Below are 20,977 nucleotides of genomic sequence, written 5' to 3' on the forward strand. Positions count from 1 at the left end.
CCACCATCGGCATACTCCATAACAATAAATATCAGTGTGCCATCTTCGAAGTGCTCGTGGTAGCGGATAATATTGGGATGATTGGCTGCCGCTAAAATACGTATTTCATTTTGTACATCACGTTTCTCCTTCGCAGACATGGCGGCTGATTCAATTGCCTTTGCGACGTACCGTTTGCCATCCTCCTTTGACCGTACGAGCACCGCTTCACCAAAGCTACCCTTCCCGATGCCCTTCATTATGCGGTACTTGCTGAGAAACAACTCTGAGGACAAGGCTTTACATTCATCTGCAACCTGTGCCATTTGCCTTGTCTGTTATCCCCCCTTCCTTCTCTCCTTTTGTTCCTTTTTCCTTGTGATATATCAATAATATAGATATATAGATATATATATATATATGTATGTGTGTGTGCCTGTGGGTGTCTCTTTATTGTTATTCACTTCTTTTCCCTACTTTCCTTTGATTTTTTTTTCCTTTTTATTCCTTTCTGATATATTTTTCAGAATATGCCACAACCTGTAAAACTTATTAATCAGTAGGGTTACTATCCCACCTAAATGTAAAACGCACGATTACGCAAAAAGTATCCTGCTTTTCGATTCCTTTCGTGCTTTTCCCCTTTTTTCTTTTACGTTTGTTTGTTCTTGTTTGACTGTCCAACTTTCGGTATATTCACTATCTGGATTATTTGTTCGTCAATATTCTCTTTATTATTATTATTATTTTTCTCCGCTTGTTTGCGTCTCTCCCTTTTCCTTTTCTTTTTCCTCTTCGTTCACTTCAAATAAAGAAATATATAAATATTTATGTAAATATATATATATATATATTACTATAGGGCTAATGCGAGTGACAAGGTCCCTGTGAGTGATAACGTACTTTCTTATACGCCTGACTAAATATATATGAAATATATGTAAATATCTGTTTATCTATTTATGGCCTTTGTACGTTCGGATTGTCCTCAAAAAAAAAAAAATACAAACAAACAAACAAACAAATGCACAAAAAAGGTGGATATATATATATATATATATATTTGTATACTTCCAGCCACCTTTACTTTTGTTCTTTTTCCTTCTTTTTTTTTGTGTGTGTGTTGTTGTTGTTTTTGCTTTCTTTTGGTTCCTTTTGTTTCCTCACGTACCAATAACAACAACAGAGTTATTTATTATCATTGAACAAGCATTGTAGTAACAAAAAAAAAAAGAGAAAAAAGAGAAAAAAAGAGATGAAGTCATTCAATAGATATTTTTTTGAAAAAAAAAAACACAAACAAACAAACAAACTTACAGTAGTAACCAAAATACAGCAGCAGGCGTTTGGGCACAGAAAAGAATGGACATAACTGAATGGAAGGATGCATGACGAGTCGTAACTTTAACCTTCGGATACGCACAAAGTTGAAGAAAACAAAAGAAAGAAAAGGAAAGAAAGGGAGAGAGAAGGAGAAAATGCTTCTTATAATCTTTCTTTTTTTTTTTTCTATCCTTGTCTTTTGCCTTCAGTTCCCAGTCACCTGTCCTCGCATGTGTCCTCTCTTGCGTATTTCTCAGTTTGCTTCTTTCCTTTTCTTTTTTTTTTTGTGTGTGTGCGTGTGGGTGTGTGGTCACATCGGCCCTTCACTCAATTTCATTGAGGTTCTAAATTCTGATCCCTCATTGTGCCCCAGTCTAGAGACGAAAACAGAGAAGTTACATAATTGACAAAGGAGAAAAAAACATAAGAGGGCGGGCACTCCCTTGTCAGTGATATGTATATATAAAAGAAATACAAATGTATATATATATATATACAATTGTATTTCTTTTATATATATATATATATATTTCTTGTTTGTTTGTTTGCTTGTTTACTATTATTTATACAATTTCTCTTTTCTTCTCGAAACACGCATAAACATACATATATATATACATATATATATATATATATATATATGTCTATACGTGAAGGAGAGAAAGAAAAGTGATAAAAGTCAAGTAATTGGAAGGGAGGGAAATAATAACACAAACAAGGATGGGAAGAAAAAAAAATCCGTAGGGAGCAAAAAAAAAAAAAGAGTAAAGAAAAGAAAAGAAGGAGCGGTAAGTAAAACCAGCCTCCTCAGCTCCCTGAAACCCGCGTAATGCCGCTTGATAGTGAATTATTCCATTCATTAGCTTCTTTTAAATACCTCTCTCTCTCTCTTCTTTTCTTTTCGTTTTCTCTTTTTTTTTCTTGTTTTTATATTCCTTCTCTCCTTCTTTCCCTCCCTTTCACTCACACAGCACCTAACCACATTACATCCCAGGTGAAAATTCACACACATACATACACTAAAAGAAAGACTGAGTGAGCGCCCCCATACCATCCTTAAGAAAAGGGAGAACAACAACAACAACAATAACAACAACAACGGCAAAGGGAAAAAAGAAAAAAGAAAAAAGAAAAAAAGGTAAGGTGTGTAAAGGTGGGGAAGGAAACAACATCACCTCCATGTTTGCGTACAACTACATGTAATGCACAGCAAAAACTACGCACGCAGCCGCCCATTTGAAGCGCTACGCAACCTCCTCTTGCCTTATTCTAAGACATTAGGCTCTACTTAATAAAAACGGCGCAAACATGATTGAACTACACTTGTGCATTCAAATGTATTGGGTTTCCAGACACCAGTCGCACCTTTTGGAGGTCCCGGAACATACGTGTCTTTGGCTTTTGCCCTCCTTCGTCTCCTGTTCTTTTTCTTTTCCTCTTCTTCCAATGCTGCAACATCAATCCATGTGTTGGGAAATGGATCGATGTTACCTTCATTTCCAGATCTCGTCCACACAAATGTCATGGCTCTCTCCTGTACAAATGTCGGACCTGCCGCTTCTTGTTTGTTTTTTCGCTTCCGCTTCGATGGTTTCTCATCTGCTGGTTCAAAATGGTAGACACCAGAAACACCTGTGGCTGGGAGCTCATCCAAATAGTCATGTATAACACCCGGTGTTCTGAATAAAGGCCCCAGAGGTTTAGGAGGCGCAAGTTTCTTACGCTTTTTAGCCTCAGCAGCCTCTAATTTCTCGTGCTCCTTCCGCCAATCATCATTGTATTTGGGATTGTCAAGGAGAATTCCCACGTAACCGTACGTTCCCTTTTTGGAGGGATTAGTCTTGATGTTTGGCAGGAGTTCTTTTCCTTTGGAGTCCTCCTCCGAGGAGGAGGCCTTCTTCTTTCTTTTAGATTTTTTGGATTTAGGTCCACCTTCTTCTCCCGGCATGATGAATTCATATGGTCGTTCCTGGAAGCAACCGCTGTAACCACCTGGTCCGTTAATTGACTTGGGGAAAGATGGCGGAAGGAAATCTTTATTAGAGATGTTGTGTTTCTTCGCCTCACGCCGCTCACGATGCATGCGAGTTGTGGCATCCTCAAAAGGGCCCACGCTTTTATTGTTGTTTTGCTCCGCGGACGCCAATGTGAGAAACTTCTTGTCAAAAAACACTTCAGGACCATTACCGGAGGGACAACGTCCAATCGACATCCCCTTCCCAAGATAACGAGACGGAATGGTGTCCATTTTGTCATATGGATCTGTCTTCTTGGGGTCGATATCCGTAGAGACCAGCGGCGGGTCGGAAAACAACCCACCAAACGCGCTCAAGTGAGTCATTTGTTCCGCCTTAAACTCTACGTGATGATTGTAATAACTACAAGAATAAAGACAAAGAAATAAAGAAATAATTAAAAAATGGAGTCGCAGAATAAAACAAAACAAATAATCTAACCCATTGTCCAAATGATGGGTACCATTCATTATGACCTTTCCTATTGGACATAATTCCTTGTCGTCGCTATTGAAAGTGCCCTAAACTGTTGATGTTTCAACAGTTCCTTCACGCACTTCTCTCTCTCTCTCTTTTATAGTTTCTTTCGATTTTTTAAAAAATTTAATTTCATTTTATTTTATTTTATTTTATTTTTCTGGTTTCGTCAAATTCCCTCTTTTCACTCAAGACATCAAATGCCACTCCTCAACTCGCCTCTCACCAAAAGTCCCAAATTCCAAATTAGGAGGAGGTGCGCACTTGTCGCCGTAACGCCTCGGGGAGAGGGGAGAGTTTTGCAGCAAATATATATATAAGAAAGAGAGGGAAAAAAAAAAAGAGGGAAAGTGAAGACGGCAATGGACCACTCATTTGAAATCCCTCAAATGGACCGCGTCACTCAACTGAATAACAGTGAAGCTTAAACTATTTTATTTATTACTATTATGGTTGCTACTTTTTTTTTCTTTTTTTTTTTTTGAGGAGGAGGAGGAGGGGCTGATGATGTGAGGACCTTTAAAAGCAACAAAAAAGCCAATGCGCGAGCCATCACGCGTAATAGGCCAATAAAAAAAAATAAATAAGAGAAGAAAAGAAGGAAAGAAGGAAAGAAAGAGAAATGAAACGAGAGAAGAAGGCACAACAAAAAGGGAGCAAGATGGGAGTGGTTAAAATAAAGAAAGTGGAGAAAGAAGAGGAAATCAATAAGGTAAGTAGGGGAAAAAAGAAGAAGAGAAAAAAAAAAGGAAATTAAAAAAAAACAACAGTTCGACTAGTACAAGCAGAAACACGCAGCAGTAGCACAAAAGACAAAAATAAAAACGGTACGGTGAAAAGCAGATCATCGTGCTTCCACGCATCAAACATCTGTGTTCGCAATAAGACATGAGCACATTGTGCAAGTGTACATTTTTTTGGTGTGAGCATAACCAAACCTGCCTTTTGTTCTTGTTGTTGCTGTTGTTGCTGTTGTTGTTGTTGTTGTTGTTGTTGTTGTTGTTGTTGTTTTTTTTACTTGTTTCATTTTGTTTTATTCTTAACGTCTCTCAACCGCATGTCTTAACATTACTTCCCATCACCATCGTCCACCACACCAACCAAGACCAAAGCAATTTGAGCGTTAATGTTTTCCCCCTTCTTTTTTTTCTCCCTCTCTCTTTCTCTCTCTTTGTTTGTTTGTTTCTTTGTTTGTTTGTTTGTTCCCCTCACGTTTCCCTCACAAATGTGACAAACAGCAACACTCCAAATTACTTGCAGTAAACCACCAAAACGACCCGTTCAACATAATATTAGAAATTGCCTGCACTTCAAAATCTCATCATCACAACAAAGAAAAACACACCAAGACAATAATACCTTTTCATCATCTGCAGTAATTGCATCACAATAGGACAAAACAATACATTTTATCGTACTTAAACGCTAAATCCATTCACCCCTGAGAGAAACTTCCGTTTTGTGTGGCCACACCGGGGTCAAGTAAAAACGAGAAGGGCAATGGCATTGAAACTATTTTTAAAAAGAAAAAAAAAGAAAATATAGATTTATGTTTAGTCTCCGTTAGCACAGCATATCATCTATATCATTAATTTTTCATTCTTCGCTTGATCATTCGTTATCCCCCTCTCCTCGCCACACATGCACACATAGGCATGTCTGTCCTTTTCTATTGCACTTTCTGTTTTTTTTCTTCATCCCTTCTCTTCTGTGAGTTGTTTATTTGCTCAGTCTTCATCCTCTTGTGCGGTCCAACAATTCACTCATTGAAGAGACGGATATGGGAATCCCCGTGTGTATTGCGCCAATATAAATATACGCAGCCGGCTCCCCTTTGAGACATCGTCGCTTTCTTTTTTCTTTTTTTTTTTGGCTGACTCCTGCGGCAACTACGCAACTATTCATATATTCCCATCATTAGCGGTGTCAGATTTATCTTCACCCGCTCCCGAAACTCCACCCGCAAAGTTATCACCACTAAATAATACCGCATCATCATCTTCCATTGACCGCAGCTCCCCCTGCACCAAATCCTGTGGAACAGATGTGCTAAACCACGGCGCGGGAGACTCTGCAAAACCTTCATTCTCATTTTTTACCTGCGGGACCCGGTGCCCATGCAATTCCTTGAAGTCTTCCAATATTTCCCCTGCCACCTGCTGCTCCTGCTCCCTCCGCTGATGCTCATCCGCCAGACGCCTCTCCTCCAACATCCGCTTTTGCTCAAGGTGCTCATTATACACGCGGCACCATTCAGCGTCCTGTCTCTCCGCCTCCAACGCTGCGCGGTGGCCATTGGCAACAACTTTGGGAATGCTTAAGTCGTTGTGATGAACACAGTAGGCGCACAGCTGCTTTAATAATTTCTTCGCCTCGGACAACCTGCGTGACTCGGACTCTATTTTTATGAACTCATGCGCTATGTTCAAACCTTCCGTCAAGAAGCTCCGCAACTCCTTTGCTTCCTGCACGCTCTGCTCCTGTTTCTGGGAAATGGACGCAACGAATGAAGCGCAGTAGAGAAGAGCAAGGTTAAACCGGAGCAGTGGTTCGCTTGGTAGCTCATTCACAGCCTTTTTCTGTACTGCAATGGCATCGGCATAGCGACCCTCACAAAACAGACAGAATGCAAGTGAGGAAGACTGCAATGGAGCCCGCTGTGGGTCACGCTGAAGGTAGTCAATTGCCTGCTTAAAGCTGTCACTCAGTATCTTAGCATTCGCCATATGGGCCTCATAGTGCTTCCGGACATAACTGCAGTTGGGTACAATTTCCCCTACACGATCCAAGAGCAAAAGGCAACTCTCATGCCTCCCTTCAAGGCCGAGACAACATGCCATTCCATGAGCGGCGAGTACATTACCCTTATCTTTCTGGAGCGCGAAGTGGAAACGGTCCTTCGCCAATTCCAGAAAGCGGTAACTGTCCCCGCTATGTTGCTGCGCATGCCGGAGGTAAATTTGGCCGAGAGCAAGAGCCACAACACAAGACCGCGTCTTGGCGAGCCGAAGGATATTCATGGCTGCGGCGTAACGCCTCTGTTCGAAAAATAAAAGGCAAATATAAACCAGAGCGCGAGGTTCATCAGGGATCGCCTGTCGCAATAGATTCATCCACATGATGGCCTTCCTCCAACATCTTTCAGCCTTCGCAAGCTCGTACAGGCGGAAGTACGGGTAGGAAAAACAGGGGTGGTGCTTAACAAGGTAACAATAAAGCTCGCACGCCCTCACCTTATCGCTTGTTTCCAGAAGCCTGGCCATATTATACACAATAGGAACGTAGTTGACAGGTAATTCGGGTTTGGACAAAAAGTCCTCCCCCAGCTCTGATTCGAGAATCTTCTGCAGGGTGCCGATATCGCCACACATGGACGCTTTGTTCGCCCTTAACTTCATTGGGACCGGCGTACCCAACTCCTCGTAGATGTGCAAAACATGCGTTAGAAGTTTCGCCGACTCCTCACTATTTAGACGGGAACACCATGCAGCTAAAGTCCACGACAGAACATCGCCGGGAGCTACACTTTCCGTAAGAAGCTTTGAACATTCAAGAGCTCTCTCATGTAAGCCCAAGTGCGAGGCGTGTGCTGCTAACATTTGCAATACCTCCTTCTGATTTGGATGCTCAGCGTTGATGCGTAGCAGCAGTTGTTCCGCCTCCACATCCCTCCCTAAAAGAAAAAGTAACCTCGCATAATGAACCCGCGCTGCCAAACAATTAGGAAGCACCTGCATGGAAGATTCAAGCAATACTCGGGCTCTAGTAAAATCCCCAAGTGCTAGCAACAAACGCCCCTCCTGATAATCAGCAATGGCGGCATCCTCGACCCTTGCAGTTGGACGCGCCTCAGAAAGCAGATGAAGGATGGAAGGCGCCAGTGCCTTTACTCTCCCCTGCGAAACCGCACGGAAGTACAAAATGTCTGTTGTTTTGAGGAGTATCATCGCATTATCAGGAAAAACCTTCCGCAACCGCCGTACAACGTCTATGACCTCCTTTATTCTACGCTGCGCCAAATAGACAACGAGAAGTGACAGGAGCGCCGCTACGTCCTCTCCATTAACAGCCAAAGCACGTTCCAACCACTTTACCGCAGCGTCCATGCGCCCTAGGCGGTAAGCACACAGCCCTAACCCAACCCGAACAATACCAGGTGCTGAGCTACCGACCGTCTCTAACACCGCGCGGTAGTGCGAGAAGCTCCTCTTGTAGTCCTTCATATAAAAACAAACCGCCGCAAGCCCCATTCGTGCAAGAATGAAATGTTTATCTACACGAAGAGCTTCCTCAAATTTCATACTAGCGGTCTGAAGGCTTGTGCCACTTGTCATGGCAGCAACTCCTTCAAGATACAACAACACTGGACGGGAAAGGGGCGAAGCTGAGGCATCCGCCATGTAACCCTCCAGTGAGCGCTCACCACACATTGCCGCAATAGAAGCGCGCATGCAGCTTACAACAAACACATCATGCAGCTCTGCGGTCCCTTTCTCCTCCCTGCGAGCAGCATCGAGCATTGCGACGGCATCGTCAACGCTTCCCTTTGTGAATGCCTCGAAGGAGTCGTCCAACAACCGTTGAACGGGTTCCGATATATATTGCATGGATAGCGAAGTCAAAGAAGTTCTTAGATCTTTTGCACACCTTATTTACTTGATTATCCTGCAGCTTCTCTTCCCTTCTTTTTTTCTACGGTGGCACGACCCTTGTCCCCCTTTACTTTCAACAACCTTATGGATACAGTTGTGACGTGCCTGGAAAAAAAAAAAAAAGAGTTTAGGTTTGGAAAGAGAAGGATTCAAACATCACAATGGTTTGATAATACCAGGTGAATAACTCTCTACGATATGGTGCATCTAAGACTAACAACTTGATGGCAACGGCTCGCCTGCACAACAACAATGTCCACAGTAATGATACACACGCTGATTAGTCACGATATTCTTATTTACCACAATTACACCCCTTCCGATTCGCTCGGCTCCCAACACACTCATCCAAATCCTTCCGCCACCTCACGACTCGCCCCGACGAAGAAAAGCTTAAAAGAATGATCCCATCAACTCTCTTCCACGCAACACTCATCGGCCGCAGTACCATCCGCGGTGCATTCCACAAAGGGCAACCCGAGGGTTAACTTGAGGATCGACAGTTGCCACTCCGCCACCTTCGCCCCAAATTGCCCAGAAACTTTACGCTCCATGGCAACATATATGGTTTCAACAAGAGATGTCTTGCACGAGAGCAAGAAGTTAGAATATGGGGGTGGAGGTGACGGAAGCTCTGATGCGGGCACAGTGCCATTCGCGCCAAGTCGCAACACAAACGCGGCATCTGCCTCTATAATAAACTCAGAGGGAAGAAGGGGCACCAAGGAGGCCGCTCCTTCGGTAGAAAAGCGCAACTTATCATTGCTGTACTTGGCGTAAGACTCAAACATCTTACAACCGACGTGAACGATACGGGCGCCAAGCTTCGGGAAAAACTTACACGTGGCCTTGCTTGCGAAATAGAACTTCTGCTCCCGAGCAACCTCGTTCCTTACGTAGAGCTGACATGCAGGAAAGGACACCGGAAGACCCAAGGAGCCACGTACTTGCTCCTGAAGCGCTGGCGAACAGAGGCTAAAGGGCTGTTTGGTTGCGGCTGTGCACACATCCGCATCTTCCAACGGGTAATCCTCCACACATTCCATTGCGGCAAAAAAGAATCCCCCTGTATCCTGTTGGTGAGGAACAACACGCCGAGCGAAGTGTATGTTCTGTTCCCGCAGGACTTGAGCGTTTGAAAACATAGACTTACGGTAACGGAAACCATGCGCCTGCTTTGATTGGTTGTAGGCCTCAGCATCTTCAAACGTTCGAAGCTTCTGTGTGAGATCTTTGGTGAGTAGAAACCAATCCGTCTGCCCTGGAACCGTTACAAAGTCCTTTAGAAAGGGAGCCGGGTCAATAAGGCGGAAAGTGCCTTTTGCCTGTGAGAGACATTCAGACACAACGGCCTCGTCCTCCACAGGATTCAAACTGCAGGTGGAGTACACCACGATGCCGCCCTTTTTGCAGAGCATCATACCACGTGTTAGAACCCGTACCTGTGTGACGTGTAAATCGGCGCCGTGCACAGTATTCCAGCGGGGCCACATATCCATCGATTTCCGTAATGTGCCATCGCCCGAGCACATTACGTCACATAGCACACGGTCAAACTTATCCTCCTTTGGAAGGAGAGGGAACTGTGTTCCATCATAGTTAGTGACAATTAAATGCGGATGGGCACCAGGTGACCGAGCAGTCTGATGAAGCAGCACATCAAGACGTGCCACATTCAGGTCGTTTGCCACCACAACGCCATCCTGATTCGAAGATATAACTGCCTCCAGTATCTGTGAAGTTTTGCTCCCAGGCGCAGCACACATGTCAAGGACCCGATTCCCTGGAGCCACCTGCAGCAGCACGACAGGGATCATACTTACGGTTTCCTGACGGGTGAGGAAGCCTCCTTCATTAAGCGCAGAGATGAGCCGCTTGACTTCCTTCAGCTCCGTGGTGCGCTTGAGGTCCCCACGAGAAATGGAGCTTTGAAACGCCATATTGTCGGGAATAAATGGAATGGGTTGTACGGGCAATGCAGCGTGAAGAAGACGTGATCGCACATACTCCGAGACAGCAGTTGCGCAAGGAACAGATGGGTGTACACGAATAGCCGTGGGCAAAGCCCGGCGAAGAGCCTCCATGAAGGACTCCCACTCCTCAGCGGGAATGACATTGTCCTTATAGTACGCCTCAAACGCAGCGTTGGATAACGTTGTCACATCGCGTTTATCTGTCGCCCACTCGCTGTTGGAGCGGCTGCGCTTGATTCCGCCCCTTCTGTTGTGATTTCGGCTCATGCGGTGCCACTTTTCCCTCTCGAGAGCCCCGGTCCTGCCAAACCGATCAACGCCCCAAACCTGTGGTAGCAAATGGAAAGCATAAGCGGCAGCGGCGGCGGGAAACACGAGGAGGTGAAACAAACAAACAAACCACATGCGGCCAGAAAAGGAGACAAGGCGGTGTTGGTGATGAGACAGAATACGAAGTCATCATTGCAAGGACAGCACAATAAGACCAATTCCAAGGAGAATAGATGTGATTATTATGGTGTGCTTCAGAGCAACAAGTAGAGGGACAATGTCGCTAGCAGGAGCGATAAAAGAAAAAAAAGAGAAAACGTTTAAAGGAGGGAAAGTTGCATAGCGTCCCTGTTATAAGCGGGTACCACTTTCCCTCCAAGTTTCCTGCATTCACGAAACACTAACAACAAAGCAAGCACTGCCTGCCACCATCATATGGTAGTTACCATACTTTGAGAAGCACCAATGCAACGTCCTATTATCTTCACCTCGTCTAGAGAAAGGAATCGATGTGTCATATTCAAAAGGAAACACCGCAATTATTCTTCTTCACTACCCTGAATCTGTCCATAATACTGTCGGCGCGAATGCACGGTCGTACAGGCAACACTTCTCCTGTACAGACAATGTTGTTTCATCATCACTCCATGTCATACATGACATCCAACTCGCTGTTGTTGTCTGACTGCGGTGGCTTCTCCTCCTTGTGAAACACAGGCGGAGGAGAGCGCGGTCCATTGACACTGCCATTTAGGCTATTGCTGTTGTTGCCCCGAACCTCAGCTAAGTTGTGTCCGTCCTTTCTGAGCATGTATGATACTGTTGGAGTGGTCGAAAACTCCTTCAAGGAAACGCTTTTTTTCATTGTTTTCCGCTAGAACCAGTACTACCCACACGCCCCTGCCCAACCTAATCTCTCCTTTTTCCTATTTTATATTCGTTGCTCCTATTGGGCCTTTGCTATCTGTCTTTAATATCGCAGTTTGTTGCGCAACACAAGGGAAACAAACAGAGGCGGCAGAGTGGAAACGAAACGAAACGAGACTACGAAAGCAACCGACCAACCATCAAGCAGAAGGATTTATTTACACTCCATTTTACCACCCGTTGGCGTCCCAACATATGATCTGAAACGACGTCAAGCAGTGAAACTCCGGGTCGCTACAGCGAACAAAGGGTGTAAGGTACTGCGCCGCAGTTTTGAACCATCAGAAAGTACATTTTCGCAAGCACACACACAAAAAAAAAAAAATCACACTATGATGAAGGGTCATATGCACCCATGAGCACGTGGCACACTATCGATGTCCTTCACCTCCCAAGCGGGCTCTCGCCTCGTCGCTGCTCAGCCTCCATCACCACATCACCTTCCACCTTCACACAAACTGGCCGCACCTCCGCCTGCTTCTCCATTACATTGTATGAACCCGACTGCATGTCCCACACAACAACGCAGTCGACAGAAAGCACCCCGCCATTTCCTGAATAACGAGCCATGGCCTCCGCGAGGGCCTCGTCAACACGAACATTTTGAAGAGAAGTATACTTTCCACAAAAGGGGCAGTTTGCCGCCGGGGAGGAGTCGCTGTCACTGCTGCTGCCGAGGCCGGCGCCAACACCGCCAGTGCCCCACCTTTGGATCAGTGCTCCATCAACACTCTCCCCGCGCCGTACCGCCACAAGCTGTACGGTGCGCACGAATGCACTGAGGTCAAACACTTCATGATGCTGACAAAGCACACCGCGGGCGGGAGTCGCAATCACGGAAAGGGAAATGGGATCGCGCAAAGGCAGTTGGCAACGCACAGCAACAGGTCCACTCCCTCCACCTATATCAGACTCACCGCACACTCGCTTTGGGGGCCCCTGATCATTACGTCGCCTCGCAGGTAGTTTTTCGAACAGAGAAAGCTCGGTTATGCAACGTGTGATGTGCTCCGTGTCCCAGCGGGATGCGGGTACACCTTTGGTTAGATCATCAAGGCGTTGACGATACCTAAGCCTCCTCGTGTTACGCAAGCCTTCAACCTCGCCTAGCGCGTACGCAAACAACGGAACTTGCGCAGAGGGAGCGGAGCAATTGATGCTTGAACTTAAGGACTCAGCATGCTTTGCCACATCTGAGGCCGCGATGGTGTCCAGGGTGGCCAAGCGCCTGCAGAAAGCACCACAGAGCATGGACACCTTGCAAAGGTCGTGTAAAGACGGTGGGGAACGCGAACATTCGCTTTTTAAAAGACTGACGAGTTGTGATCGCTCTGCCTCCACCGAAGCAGCAGAGCTCATGGAGCGTATCTCCTGCAGTAGTTTCCTGTGCGGCATCAGCCGGACGGTCTTTGCATAAATGAAACGCATACAACGGCAAAATCGCCAATTGGCAAGGCAAACGTGATGGCAAGCAAGGAGTAAATCAGAAGAAACATAAAACAAACGGCAGGAGAGAGTGAGAGACACAGGGAAAATGGGTAAGTAGGTTCAGTGGGCATACGGTCCCATTTTAACCGGCATGGTTCGCAAACCAGCAGTGGAGCGGGGTAACCAAACTCGAGGTGAGGCCCCGTATCAGCTCTCATGCGCATGTTCGGCAGAAATATGCATGTTCTACACAAAAAAAGCAGCCAAGCTGCCATGTCACGCAGAACCTGCGAGAAGATCCTTCAAACGCCCATCGAAGCGCGTCGTGGGGAAACAGAGTTTAAACATACCCAAAAGTGCCTTGGCCGCAGCCGCCTCTTCGTTCTGAGACTTGGGCCTTGGACGCTTAAACGAAAAACTACTCTGACTTGGCGTGACGCCTGCGGAGGTTGATGAATCCAACAACTGAGCGGATCTTACGTATCCGGTATTTTCCAAAAGAACCCCCGAGGAGATATCGGTGGCCTGCTCACACGTTGAATTCGGGACCTCCGCCTTCAGTTGGGTCGGAAAGGAAGGCCCTTCGACGGCAGAAGCGGCACTGCCGGCCACCGCCCCGCTCAGGGAGGATCCCCAAGCTGAGGGATCAAGGATGACGGGAGGTGGAGAAACGTTGGAGCTCTCACTTGGGGACGGCCATGCGCTTCCTTGGCACGATGGTTCCAGACTGTTGCATTCATCAACGTTCAGTCCTTCACCACCTTCATCCCCCTGAGTGCCGCAGACGCTGTACTTTTCACCCTCTTTGTGGTCTTCTTCAGCACTTGCCCCACTGCAGTCATCTATCATCATTTCAGATTCATCATAACACTCCTCATCCCCCTCCCCTTCTTCTTCGTCCCCCTCATCATCCACGGCTTCCTCCTCTTCTTCGTCCCCCTCATCATCATCATCCTCTTCGCCCATCATCACCGTTCCACCTTTTCCGTCGGACTCCTCATATGTCCCTTCCTCATTGCTCACACCCTCCATCTCCTCATGAAAGGAAGAGTTGGACGATGGCAGCTCAACGGAACTCTCTTGTTCATCGTCATCGACGACGAAATGATTGTCATCGTGAAAGCTCATGCCGCCCCAACTGTGCACGAACCCTCACCGTACCCAGCAGCCGTGGGGAGGAGAACGAACTGTGACCCCGAAAGGCAGTAACGCATAGCGGTGATGTTAATAGTAGCGAATAAGCAAATCCAAAGAAAGTGAGGAAACGAAGCGGTACGGTGAAACGCAGAGGCGGAACTGGAAGAAATATGATAAAAAGCAAACCCAATTACACATCGGATGTTTGTCAACTACTTCGTAGTTCGCAAATTAAACAAAAATTAGGAGATAAACAAAAAAATGAAAAAGTACCTTGACCCCAGCCCGACACAGAAAAAAAAACCTGAGTAGTTTATCCATAATTATAATAGCAGTGACTTAGGGACAAAAATATGAAAATCAGCAAAAAAATGACCATGAAGGAACAAAAAAGAGGGGAGTCTGCTAGCAACAGTAATAGCAATCAAACTCCAAAAGAAAAAAAGGGACAAATATACAGCGCGTTACCGGTTGTTGCTCAACATTTGGTCAGCCAATAGTTTCTTAATTACCTTGTTTCTATTAACCTCTCTTTTATTTGACTCCCCAACCACCATTAATGACCTTCCAACGTACAGGTTGCGCTTTAGAGTGTTCCCCTCTTTTCTCCCCCTTTTCCTTTTCCTTTGATTTTGTTTTGAATCCATTCTCTTCCGGTTAGTCTTGCTTTGTTGCTGTTGTTATTGTTTTTTGATGGGGAGGGGCCGTTAGTGGCTTCTTCAGTCACCATTTCATACATATTACTCCTTCGATCCTCTCTTCTTCCTTCTCTTTATTTGATTTCCCCATCCCTTCCAATGCGCATCCCTTAATTTAAGGTTTGGAATACACTTATCATCGCAGTGAGAGGATGTCCCCATTTCCCATACACACGTTCATACAAATACATGCATATACATACACATATATCACCCCCCTTTAGCACACCCGGAAGTTCGTACGCTTTTAAAGGTGGGCTGAAGTGAATTGGGAAAGTTGGGTTGCGTGACTGAACAAACAAACAAAACTACGCGCGCGCACACACACACACACACACATGCAAAATCATACGCATACATGCATAAATAAACATATACATATATCTTGACAGCATCAATACTACTGTGAGGCACGAGAGACGACGAGCGTCTCTCCTTTTTTTTCTTCACCCTCTCCTCCATCTATTTTGAGTCTTACTCGTACAACCCAAAGGCATGTATTGATGTTGTGTGCAGTGCGGTGGTGGCAACGGTAACAATAAAGCAAGTGACAGAGGAAGGAAGGAAGGAAGGAATGAAGGAAAGAGGAGGGAATAAACCACTAGTGGAGAAATGATATAGAGAAATATAGGAGAAAGGGGAAAAAATGAACGAAGAAATGAATGGAAAATAAACCAAAGGAAGGGGGAATGGAAGGAAGCAACTTCCTTCCCTTTGTTGCTCCTTCTGTCCCAGAAGCACTCACCCCACTCCTCCGCTGATTACGCACAATTATTACAAGCACCACTCATTTCACATTAACAGTTGGTGTACATTTTTCCACTGTCCCTTCTTGGTGGTAGCCTGCTAAATTTTGTTACATGCTGTTCCCCCCCCCCTTTCACAGCTGTTTGCTTTTCTTATTCCTATCCGAGCTTTATCACACAAGCAGATTACTTGGCGTTGCTTTCGTCCTCATCATTCGGTCCATGTGTTCACCATTGATTTCTCTAATTCATTGATCTCCACTACATTTTCTTCACATATTCTTACCCCTCATGCATGTTTGTCTGGCTTGTCGGTATTCGCCTCCCCATTCACACAAGTGTCTCGCCCCTTTTGTGGAGGAGATCAAGGAGACAAAACTAAAAAAGGAAAAATCAAAAAGAAGGATAAGAGGGGTCCAACGCGCTGGGGTCACGTGGCCTTAATGCGCCTTTCTGTTTTCATCCTCATTTATTCTCATCATATTCTTTTCCCTCATTTGTCCACTTACCCTCATTAAACCCCATAAAATTCGTTTTGGTGTGAATATTCTCCTGTTTTTAACACTTCTTTTTTTCCGTCTGATCGATGATGCTGCTGTTGTTTTAGTTTCTTAACTCTGTTTCGTGGCCCTCCCGGCTCACGCCTGGCTGACGTGGCGATATATTAGAGAGTGCCCTCCTCATTCTCCCTTTCCCAGAACTCCGTTACCAGAGGGTCATTTTAGAGCTTGGCCAGTTCCTCGTGGAGGCGGTCGCGATTCCTGTTGATTGCCTCCAGTTCACGGCGGATCTCCAATTTACGAGCCAGGCGGACGTCGCTGCCCAGATCCACTGTGATTTCACGCACCTGACGCCACAGCTGTCCGCGGAGGTCGAGCACACGGCGGACGGAAGTGGCCACCTTGATGGGCACAAGAATATAGTTGTTGTGCCGCATGGCAATAATGCAGCCCGTGGCACCAGCCATTGCCTCATGTACTGCAAGAGTGGCAAGGGTGGCGCAGAAGAGGGCGTCATTGGCCGACGGTGGGCAAGCACGAATCATGTACGAGGGGTCAATGTATTTAACTGTCGAGTCAGGGTAGCGAGACTTGTTTGCCTTGAGGAAAGCCTTCACTTTCTCCGTGAGGATAACGCCGATGTCAATCAGCTTCTTGTTGCCAGACGCATCATAACCGCCAGAGCCGCGACCCCAGTCTTGCCCGAATCCCTCAGCGACGATGATGACGCAGGAACGGGAATGGCAGAATCGGCGCTCCAGAAGGGACATCACCTCCTGCTCGGAGATGGGGTTTTCAGGAACAAGGCAGATATTCGCCTGCGCACTGGCCACTGCAGCCTGAGCGGCAATGAAGCCGCTGTCACGACCCATGAGCTTCACAACGCCAACACCATAGTTGGCGGAGACAGCCTCAGCATACGCCGCGCGGATGGCCTGCACAGCCTTCTCAACAGCAGTCTGGAAGCCGAACGTGCGGTGAGAGAAGCTGAGGTCGTTGTCAATAGTCTTGGGAACACCAAAAACGGAGATGTCAACACCCCGGCGCTTGGCTTCTTGAGAGATGACGAGCGCACCGCGCTGCGTGCCGTCACCACCGACAGTGAAGAGGATGTTGACACCGAGGCGCTCGAGAGTATCAACCATCTCCTTGGGGTCCTGTGGACCACGGCTGCTGCCTAGGATGGTGCCGCCATAGTGGTGGATATTGGTGACTCTTCCGCGGTGGAGTTCAATGGCTGTCTGACTGCCCTTCTTGGAAAGGCCCCAGTATCCGAAGCGGAAGCCAATCACGCGCTTTACGTTGTACACGTTGATGCCGGTAAGGGTGATGGAACGGATGACGTCGTTGAGGCCGGGGCAAATACCACCGCACGTGACAATACCAATGGTGGTCTCCGTCGGGTTGAAGTGAATGCGCGAGCGGGCAGCAGCAAGTTCGCAAAGGAGTGGGCTCACCGATACAGGGTTCTCCGAAGAGGGTTCATCCCTGGGGCGGGGGTTGTACATGATGTAATCCGTCTTGTCACGGAACTCTGTGCGCGACGAATATTTTTTGGACGGGTTCGGGTAATCCGCACCGGGGAGGCGGTCCACCTTGAGGTCCTCCTGAGTCACGCTGTTCAGCATGGCACGGTGGGCCTTGACGAGCTTGCTCGTAACGCGGCTGCGAGATTCAACGGCCATTTTGCTTTTAGAACTTGGATAAAAATTATATGCTGTTTTCTTCTAATTATAACAATATGCTTTAACCTGTGTACGTGTACACATTATTATTTAGGTTTTTGTTCATTTTTGTTTTGAAAATGAAAAGTCAAAAAAGAAAGATGAAAGATGAAAGATGAAATGAGGAAGAATAGAAAAAACACGTAGTTAACGCGTACCTTTGTACGCTTATATTGTCAGACTTTAATGTCACTTACGTTTTAATGTTTGACAGCACATGCAATACGTCCAAGACGGGGAAAAGTGTCGATTACAGGTGGCCCTCCTAAGTTAAATGTGAAATGTGGTCCAAATGGTCCACGGACTTCCAACAACGGGAGGGCCGTCATGTATCCAACACGCTTCACAAAACTGCTTATCTCCCTCCACAATCTCCCCATATTTGTCCCGTACCCATACGCACACGCACGCTCATACGAATGCATTGTCTATTCGATACGCACAAAAACTTTCTCATACGATTCCGAATGGTATCTAAAATAGCATGAAACTGACTTGAGCATCGTACCACGCACTTACTCACGGCATAACCCCCTCAACAGCAGCGACTACTTCAAAACAAAAAAAAAGGTAACAAAAATGACTGAGCAAACAAAAGAAGGAGGGGGGAAACAAAGTAAAAGGACATCACATCCTCACTTATCAGGCGTTAAATAATCTCCTCACACTGTGTGCTTACCATAGAGAACCTACCAAAGTGCACCACCCAACGCAAATCATTTCCACACCACAGTCTCATACACACAAGGGTTTACGAAATACGGAAATTGGTGGAGTTCGTGAAGTGGGGGGAGCAGAAAAAAAAAGGAGACCCCGCGCAAGGGATGATATAAAACACAAGAAAGAAACTCGCATGCGGAGGAAACAGTGCGCTTTGGGGAGGGAAGGGGAGCCCATGAAAATGTGAAAAGCTGTCACCTGCGCTTATGTTTGTTGTTTGCGCGGAGGTGTCCAATTATCCCTCCTGCCCAAACTCTTCAGTGAATTTAACATGCTGAGTAATGTCTTCACTCGATACGGAAGGACGGGCTGTGCGCAGTGCCTTGATAAAGTCCTGCATGGTCACTGGAAGCGGCATCAGTTTCTCAGACTCCGTAATATCATTCATTGTCATGGGAATGGCATTGGGGTCACCCGGCGAGCACGGCACAAGCCGATCGTTGACGGTCCGCGTTGGATCCTTCGGGTCCGGTCCCGTTACACGTTTGAAGTGAGTCGCTAACTGCACTGACCGAACGCACTCCATCATGGCATTCCGCACGACGATGCTGATATCACTGCCCGAGTACATTTCTGTCATTTTTGCCAAAGCGTTGCAGTCCTCATCCGTGAGGGAATGCTGAGTGTCACCGAGATGAATCTTAATCATTTGACATCGGGCATGGGCTTGCGGAAGCGGTATGTATATACGGCGCTCGAAGCGTCGCCGTACCGCACTGTCAAGGGCCCATGGTATATTCGTTGCGCCCAGCACTAAGACACCTTCGTCGTCGTGGCCTACTCCTTGCATCTGTACAAGGAATTCCGTTTTGATACGACGGGAGGCGTCATTCTCACCATCAGACCTCGCTGAGCAAAGAGAGTCAATCTCATCAATAAAAATAATAGCGGGTTTCCCCCCCTCCCTGTACGCCTCACGGGCCTTCTCGAAGAGGTTCCGCACCAATTTTTCCGAATCACCCAGCCAGCGGGACATCAAATCTGCACTACTAACGCTCAAGAATGTGCCGTCTGCTTCTGTCGCCACAGCCTTTGCAAGATACGACTTCCCTGTACCTGGTGGACCATACAATAAAATTCCCTTCCATGGTTTTCTGTTTCCAGTGAACAGTTGTGGGAAACGAACGGGGAGAATAACAGCCTCTTTCAAAGCCTCCTTTGCAGCCTCCAACCCCGCAATCTGAGACCACTGTACGTTGGGCTTCACACGGATAATCGCATTATCTAACCCACTTTTCAGCCGCTTATCGTCTTCTTCATCCTCCTTGGCCTTCTTCGCGGATGAAGCTGTCTTCTGCCCCACAGCACTGGAAGCTTGACCGCCACTACGGTTTGCATCGCAGTTTTCGAGGTATTCTTTGATCTTTTCTGCCCGCTCCGTTATCTCCATCGTTTTCTTTCTCAGCAAATCCCTCTTTGTCACGTTCTTGGTCTCGTACTTAATGGCAGTAATAAAAACCTCAATCGCCTCCATGTACCAGTGGTATGCTTCCCTGTACTCCCCTTGCTCATCGTGCCTGGCAGCTTTCTTGAATAATTCCACTGCCTTGGACGTGAAATCAACGGACATCGGAACCTCTGAACAGAGCTATCAAATACGCGTTTCTCTCGTATCACGGATGTAAAGCTATATCTATAAAATAATGTATACGCCCACACTTGTACAGATACTTGCACGCACTTGGCTACCGCCGCAAATACACTGGCAACTCCTCTCCGTACGCAATGGGAGCTTCAGCGGTGACTGATGATGATGATGATGATGATGATGATGATGTGATACGCCACTTACCGTGGAGAAAAGGATACGGAGCCCCTCAAACTCCTGAGGAAGAAAATAAAATAAGCAGTAGCAGCAAGAAACAACGGCAACAAGTTGGCGCACCCTCACACACGAAAAAAAAAAAAACAAGTCTTATCTTCACACTTTGGCCTCTTCCTTCGCCTTCACCTCTTCGTCTTTCTGCAACCAAACTTTAAAAAGCGATGAGGGAAAGGGAGAAATGTCACAATTGATAGAGCTTTGAGTGAAACAGACAAACAAGGACAAACGGTCCTATGCATACCGCACATATGCACACACAGTAATATATGTACTGAATGAAATGCTGACGCGCTGAGGAGTAGCGACTCCTTCCTCCCACACGCCCTTCCTCCCTCTCAAAAGGAGACGAAAACGACTTTGCAACTGACAACAACAACAATAACAAAATAAGCCTACAACACACCCCGCCCTATGAAAAAGAAAAAAATACACAAATGTACAGCAATACGCACGTGCGGACGAAAAGGCGGTGGGGTAGCAGAGAGCAGGTCAATTATGCGATGGGTGAGCCTGTGCAACAAAAGACGTACACAGACACACACACACGCACGCACGTGTGGTTCCCTCTTAAGAAATGGAAAAA

At 46.5% G+C, this 20,977-nt stretch overlaps 9 protein-coding genes across 9 annotated transcripts in view; all 9 read right to left on the minus strand.

The window, feature by feature from the left end:
* The window catches only part of TbgDal_III3360 (serine/threonine protein kinase, putative), a gene marked incomplete at both ends in the record, with an annotated part of 1,217 nt that extends 912 nt beyond the window's left edge, over positions 1-305 (minus strand). Inside the window, 1 exon segment of the mRNA XM_011773986.1 lies at positions 3-305. Within this exon segment, the coding sequence (XP_011772288.1) occupies positions 3-305 (303 nt within the window).
* A 2,285-nt stretch (positions 306-2,590) lies between these two features.
* On the minus strand, positions 2,591-3,787 carry TbgDal_III3370 (hypothetical protein, conserved; the record flags this gene model as incomplete). The annotated part of the gene is made up of 1 exon (XM_011773987.1): positions 2,591-3,787. The coding sequence occupies one exon, from the start codon at positions 3,785-3,787 to the stop codon at positions 2,591-2,593; it is 1,197 nt and encodes a 398-aa protein (XP_011772289.1).
* Positions 3,788-5,695: 1,908 nt separating this feature from the next.
* On the minus strand, positions 5,696-8,401 carry TbgDal_III3380 (hypothetical protein, conserved; the record flags this gene model as incomplete). The annotated part of the gene is made up of 1 exon (XM_011773988.1): positions 5,696-8,401. One exon carries the CDS (start codon positions 8,399-8,401, stop codon positions 5,696-5,698), a length of 2,706 nt encoding a protein of 901 aa, XP_011772290.1.
* Positions 8,402-8,856: 455 nt separating this feature from the next.
* Positions 8,857-10,824, minus strand: TbgDal_III3390 (hypothetical protein, conserved; the record flags this gene model as incomplete). Its single annotated transcript, XM_011773989.1, has 1 exon — positions 8,857-10,824. The coding sequence occupies one exon, from the start codon at positions 10,822-10,824 to the stop codon at positions 8,857-8,859; it is 1,968 nt and encodes a 655-aa protein (XP_011772291.1).
* Positions 10,825-11,329: 505 nt separating this feature from the next.
* TbgDal_III3400 (hypothetical protein, conserved) lies at positions 11,330-11,554 on the minus strand (the record flags this gene model as incomplete). Its single annotated transcript, XM_011773990.1, has 1 exon — positions 11,330-11,554. The coding sequence occupies one exon, from the start codon at positions 11,552-11,554 to the stop codon at positions 11,330-11,332; it is 225 nt and encodes a 74-aa protein (XP_011772292.1).
* A 446-nt stretch (positions 11,555-12,000) lies between these two features.
* On the minus strand, positions 12,001-13,044 carry TbgDal_III3410 (hypothetical protein, conserved; the record flags this gene model as incomplete). The annotated part of the gene is made up of 1 exon (XM_011773991.1): positions 12,001-13,044. One exon carries the CDS (start codon positions 13,042-13,044, stop codon positions 12,001-12,003), a length of 1,044 nt encoding a protein of 347 aa, XP_011772293.1.
* A 276-nt stretch (positions 13,045-13,320) lies between these two features.
* TbgDal_III3420 (hypothetical protein, conserved) lies at positions 13,321-14,172 on the minus strand (the record flags this gene model as incomplete). The annotated part of the gene is made up of 1 exon (XM_011773992.1): positions 13,321-14,172. The coding sequence occupies one exon, from the start codon at positions 14,170-14,172 to the stop codon at positions 13,321-13,323; it is 852 nt and encodes a 283-aa protein (XP_011772294.1).
* Positions 14,173-16,346: 2,174 nt separating this feature from the next.
* TbgDal_III3430 (6-phospho-1-fructokinase) lies at positions 16,347-17,810 on the minus strand (the record flags this gene model as incomplete). The annotated part of the gene is made up of 1 exon (XM_011773993.1): positions 16,347-17,810. The coding sequence occupies one exon, from the start codon at positions 17,808-17,810 to the stop codon at positions 16,347-16,349; it is 1,464 nt and encodes a 487-aa protein (XP_011772295.1).
* Positions 17,811-18,804: 994 nt separating this feature from the next.
* TbgDal_III3440 (katanin, putative) lies at positions 18,805-20,139 on the minus strand (the record flags this gene model as incomplete). Its single annotated transcript, XM_011773994.1, has 1 exon — positions 18,805-20,139. One exon carries the CDS (start codon positions 20,137-20,139, stop codon positions 18,805-18,807), a length of 1,335 nt encoding a protein of 444 aa, XP_011772296.1.
* Between the last annotated feature and the right edge of the window lie 838 nt (positions 20,140-20,977).

The sequence above is a fragment of the Trypanosoma brucei genome, chromosome 3 (genome assembly GCF_000210295.1).
Source record: "Trypanosoma brucei gambiense DAL972 chromosome 3, complete sequence".
Taxonomy (NCBI): domain Eukaryota; phylum Euglenozoa; class Kinetoplastea; order Trypanosomatida; family Trypanosomatidae; genus Trypanosoma; species Trypanosoma brucei.